This window comes from Wasmannia auropunctata, unplaced genomic scaffold (genome assembly GCF_000956235.1).
Source record: "Wasmannia auropunctata unplaced genomic scaffold, wasmannia.A_1.0 LD336106.1, whole genome shotgun sequence".
NCBI lineage: Eukaryota > Metazoa > Arthropoda > Insecta > Hymenoptera > Formicidae > Wasmannia > Wasmannia auropunctata.
Genome location: NW_012026784.1, coordinates 87,378 through 93,355, shown reverse-complemented (window position 1 = coordinate 93,355; position 5,978 = coordinate 87,378). Strand labels below are relative to the sequence as shown.

At 39.4% G+C, this 5,978-nt stretch overlaps 1 protein-coding gene across 1 annotated transcript; it reads left to right on the top strand.

Annotated features, from left to right (window-relative positions):
- The first annotated feature begins 2,661 nt into the window (after positions 1 to 2,661).
- Positions 2,662 to 5,523, top strand: LOC105456446. Its single transcript, XM_011700493.1, has one exon. The coding sequence runs from the start codon at positions 2,662 to 2,664 to the stop codon at positions 5,521 to 5,523; it is 2,862 nt and encodes a 953-aa protein (XP_011698795.1).
- The last annotated feature ends 455 nt before the right edge of the window (positions 5,524 to 5,978 follow it).

Below are 5,978 nucleotides of genomic sequence, written 5' to 3'. Positions count from 1 at the left end.
TGCATACAAATGCGACTTACAGCGTTTAAAAGTGTGAATCTTTACCTTTAATTCGCGTACTCGATGAGCATTGTGCGATTTTTTTTTCACCGGGTTATTCAACATTGAAGTGAAAAGGGCCATTCTTGCTTCCATATTTAATAACTCGTTGAAAAAAAATCGCACAATGCTGATCGAGCACGCAAATTAAAGGTCAAGATTCACCCTTTCAAATGCTGCAAGTCGCATTTGTATGCGATTTTTATTGCACTTCATGGAACTTCGCAAACTTAGTACAAAATTTTTAGATTTGATGCATCTCTATTTGCATTCGTGCAGCTTTGTAAAGAATCAGTAAGTCATTTAATGAATTATGGATTTCGAAAGTAGAAACTTGCTGTAAAATGACAAGCTGTAAAATGCTTTTTGAATCATTCTATTACGATCATTTTTGACGAAGTTACACTTTTTTGTAATTTGCCTATTTTTAGCGATTAGAATAGGTGATCCTTTAATTTTGGGGAGGAGTGTATTAGCTCTCAAAAACTAAAAAGATACATTGTCCACAAATAAGTAATTAAATCTCTGATTTTACTAAAATCTAAGAACGTTAACTGTTAAATACAGCAGATAAGTTGAAATTGCAGTTTGCATTGAACGCGCTGCACTTAAATAAATGTAGTGCTCAGAAACATTACAAATTAAAACAGTAATCGATTTACAATTATGTAAATTTTCACGGTCATGTGCTATACAAAGCTATTATACTTATATGTATGAACGGTATTTATTAATGATGTTCAACCAATCGATTCTTATCATAAAAGATGTTTTCTATCTTTTCATGAATAATTCATTATTATTTGAGTCATTAGATTCAAATAAAGTAGAATTACTGACAATGAGACTGCGTTTGCTTTGATCAGGTTTCTCTCTTGTCACGAAAACCTCTTACCAGCTGTTCAGAATCGGCATTAAATTATAGGTCCTATTATATCTACGGATTATATATGCAGAAGAGTTCACCACGTTTCTGACAGGAGGACTCAGGTAGGGAGAGACTGAATCATTGTGAACAACACATTGTGATAGTTTACAAGTAGATCAAACAGAAAATCATTGCCTATTTATTCTTACCCAGTGTTTTCTTGTTCATTGCTGCAGATGTATAACAAATATGCGTATCAACAAATATGCTTTATTTAATAATATAACTATTCTATTATATTTTTTGACATAGTTAGAATATAGTAGTTAACTAATTTTTCGTTGTTTATTATATAGAAAGGAAAATATTAGATTAACAAGAAAAAACATATCTATAGATAAAATTTTAATTTAAGCAGATTTGCTGATTGTGTTAATCGCCATTATCATTTGTCATCATTTTTTAAACACTGTGAGCGTGAATCGGGTTGTGGTCTTATAAATAGATCATAGATAAAGATCATGTTCACACTCAAAGTCACGTATGGAATATATTTGATTGTAATAATAAATAAGTTCAATTATTTTGCTGTACATACGATTCACATACATATTGATTTATTACGTCGAAACCCCGGGAAATAATTTTATTTCTTAAGAGAGTTGGAAGGAGTCCCGTGTGGAAACAAGATGGGATTCGGAGAGGAGGGAGTATGGAAGAACGTAACTAGATAGTCTATCTCGCAGATACACACAGAGGTGCTGATGCAAATTGAAAGTAGGGCTGTTATTACCTATTTCGAACATTAGAAGATTCGAAGTTTTGAAAAATACATTAAAAATTTGAATTTTCTTAATTGGATTGTTTTATTGTTTATTATCTTTCTTTATTTACACATATATCAAGTTAAATTAATAATTTGTAATATTTCAGGTTATAATACTTTAAAATTTTTTAAGAATAATTTCGTATATGTATTAATTTTTTTTATTTACAATATTTGTAAATTTTCTGAATAAATTTATTATTTGCACTGCATTTTTCGAAACTTTGAAGCTTCGAAAGAATTCGAAAGATTTTAATGCCAAAGCTTCGAATCTTCGAAGTTTCGAAGTTCGAATGTCGAAGCCTTTGAAGCAAATCACCAGCCCTAGTCGAAAGCGCTTTTGCGCTTTTGCAAAAGTTCGAAAAACAGTCAACGCTATGAGAAGGGCGCTACATTTCACGAACTAGCGCGATCGTCGCGTCGGTCCTGTTTTGGGTCAAGGAACTTAATCCCTAGACTCAGGATCGAACCAAGCGCGTTTCTTACATAGATAAGCAAAGGTGAGGTCTTTTCAAGAAATAGAAGTTTTAATTTTAAACTCATAATATATTCTTAAGAATAAAAAGAAAATACAAATTTTATGAGTGACCGATACAAATAAAGATGTTAGTTTCATAATAAGATTGAACCAGGTTAATAGAACCAGGTTGTCCCGGCCGATCGATACCGACCGGGTGTGATTCATGATCTCAGATCAATAGAGACGCCAGGCGCCTCTGATCGCGCTAGGCGTGTAAACTATCATAGAGGGCGCTAGGAAAAGCGGGCGGAAGAGGAGATTTTTCGGTGTATCCCTCCGCGTAAAGTAGTCGTAATAAAGAAGTCGTTTACGACAGTACGCTGTGACAAGTCTCTGCATAGTTTTTTCCCGGCATTCATCCCACTTCAGTTATATACGATATAACATTCTGGCGACCGTGACAGGACGATGGATGCCATCAAGAAGCAGAGGAAAATTTTACGAACGGCCTTCACGAGAGCACTCAATGCTTTCTCGACGACGATGGACAGTGATTGTTCGAGAGACGACAAGATGGTGGCCTTCCAGTTTCTGGAAACGAAGATGACGGAATTAGATACCGTGCATGCAACGTACAGTAACGCGCTCTTCCAATCGAATTTAGACGAAGAGGCTATTGCCAAGGAATTGGAAGTAGACGACGTCTACAAGACACAGTATCTTACAGCGAAGATGAGGGTAACGGCATTACTGTCTGCGACACCGGACGGCGGTTCGAGGACGACGATCGCTAATACCACCAAGACATCGAAATTTCCTAAGCTGGAATTACCGAAATTTAGCGGTAATATTAAGGAGTGGCTTCCGTTTTGGAGTCAATTCAAAAAGATAAACGACGATCCATCGATCAGTAACGAAGATAAGTTTCAATACTTGCTGCAGGCTACTATCCCGGATTCCCGAGCAAGTGAGCTGGTGAAAAGTTTCCCGCCTACCGGCGAAAATTACGGAAAGGCAATCGCGAGTCTCAAAAATCGGTTCGGACGAGACGACATTGTGGTAGAATTTTACGTCCGTGAGCTGCTGGGTCTCGTGTTGCAAAACGCGGTAAAAGGGAATAAGAAGACATCGCTTTCGAGCATATTTGACAAGATCGAGTGCTATATTCGGGCATTAGAAACGCTTGGCGTGACAACGGATAAATGCGCGGCCATGCTTTATCCGTTGGTCGAGTCGACTCTCCCGGAAGAGGTCCTACGAGCATGGCAACGCAGTGGACAACGAGGAACGACGGAAGTCAATGGACAACGCGAGACGATGGATCGGCTGGCCAAGTTGCTGAAATTTTTGCAAGTGGAAGTCGACAATGAGGAACGCATCGACATGGCGTTGACCGGATTCGGGCTGTCGGCGGATGCAGAAAAGGCGAGGAAACAAAAGAACAAATCGGAGACCTTGAAGGAAACGGCGAGCGCTAGCGTTTTTCTTGTTTCGAAAGAACAAAAGAAACCGGTCTGTATTTTTTGTAAAGCGAATCACGAAAGCTCGAATTGCGAGGAAGCACGTAAGTTAACTTTGAATGAACGTAAAGAGATTGTCAAAAGAGAAAATGGTTGTTTTAACTGTCTAATTCGGGGTCACGCGGCACTAAGATGCAGAAGTAGACTGAAATGCGATTGGTGTTCGAAGCGTCATGTCTTGTTAATGTGCCCGACCATAACTCGTGATGAAAGCGCTCCCGCGAACAAAGTAGAGGATAACAAGAAAACAGTCGAGGAGTCAAATCTAGTGACATTTTGCGAAAGACACGAGGTTTATTTGCAGACTCTTCGAGTAAAATTGTATTCCGCGTCACGAGAAAAGATTGTAAGAGCAGTTATAGACACAGCCTCACAACGTTCATATATCCGCACCGAGGTCGCGAAAGAGTTAGGGTATGCTTCTCGCGGAGAATTGGAAGTCACGCACTCACTGTTTGGTGGGGCTAAATCAGAAGTCGAGAAGCATAACATGTTTTTGATACGTATGAGAAGTCTAGACGGTTCTTATGCTTGTAACTTCTCCGCTATGAACCAAGACATTATTTGCGGCACTATTTCCGGTATTAAAATCGATACGTGGGTCAACGAATTACGTGATAAGAATATTAATTTGACTGATATTGGAGGTGGAATTAATCCCATAGATGTTCTTATCGGTGCGGATATAGCAGGCAAATTAATGACTGGTCGAAAATATAATCTGAAAAATGGACTAACAGCTTTTGAAACTCTCGTAGGTTGGACTGTAATGGGAAAATTGCCAGTGGTATCGCAAAGAGATGACACGGCGACGATGATTGCGACGCTTTTTGTGCAGGAGGCTGATCCATCCGATCTATGGCGTTTAGACGTTATAGGTATCACCGATCCCATCGGTAAAGCAGATAAAGTGGTAAGAGACGAACAAGTCCGAGAGTCTCTAAGAGAAACCATTAAGTTGAACGACTATGGTCGGTACGAAGTTAAATTGCCGTGGGTAAACGATCACGTACCTGTCTCAAGCAACTACGATATCGCGCGCAATAGATTACAAAGATGTGTTCAAAAGCTCAAAGCCCAAGATTTGTTCGATGCCTATAATAACGTTTTTCAGGAGTGGTTGCTGGAGGGCGTGGTGGAAAGAGTACCCGACAGCGAGCTTAACAATTTAGGACACTATTTGCCACATCGACCAGTAGTAAAGACACATGGCACAACGAAAATAAGGCCGGTATTTGACGCTTCAGCGTGCAGAAAGGGTTACCCGTCCTTGAATCAATGTTTGGAAACGGGTCCCAACCTGATTGAACTAGTGCCATCTTCTTTAAACAAATTCAGAGAGAGGGAGATTGGTATTGTGTCCGACATTAAAAAAGCGTTTTTGCAAATATCTGTACACGAAAATGATAGAGATTATCTTCGCTTCCTTTGGATGAGAGATAATGAAATAGTAATTTTTCGGCATTGTCGAGTCGTTTTCGGTTTGGCATGTAGTCCCTTTTTATTAGCGGCTATTCTGGAGTTTCATCTCTCGACTTACACGGAAAACGCAGAACAGACAAGGAATACAGTACAGAGATTGAAAGGCGCATTTTACGTAGATAATTGCGTGACAAGCGTAGACTCTAAGAAGGAAGCGGAGAGCTTTGTGCGAGAAGCCACGTCTATTTTAGCAGCGGGCGGTTTTGAATTGCGTGGATGGGAGAGCTCAGGGGATTCGAAAGAAAATGAGACAAGTTTAGTGTTGGGTCTTTTATGGAATAAAATGGAGGACACAATATCGATCAATCCGTCGATTAAGCATAAATGAGCCTAATCTTATTACCAAACGAGCAATCTTATCCGCGACTCACAAGGTTTTCGATCCTATCGGTTTCACGTGCCCTGTGTCTTTGCTATCCAAGTTACTTCTTAAGGAATTGTGGGAAGAAAAAATAGATTGGGATGCGAAGATTGAAGATAAGCGTAGTGATCAATTTAGGCACTGGTTAAATGACTTACCTACGTTGAATCAAATCAGAATTCCACGAAAACTCGGTGAGGGAAATTTAACGCTACACACGTTCAGTGACGCGAGTGGTTCAGCTTATGCCGCGGTAGTCTTTGCTCGGGTCGAGAAGGGAAATAATGTGAGTGTTAGACTTTTAAGTGCTAAGTCACGTATAGCTCCCCAAAAGACTACAATTCCTCGTCTCGAATTAATGGCGGCCACTATAGCTGTTAGACTCACAATTTCAGTAACAAAATCCTTAACGCGTATTGTTT

What these genes read in the sequence shown, in the direction of transcription:
- LOC105456446 (XM_011700493.1), top strand. Translation starts at nt 2,662, where the DNA reads ATGGATGCCATCAAGAAGCAGAGGAAAATTTTACGAACGGCCTTCACG.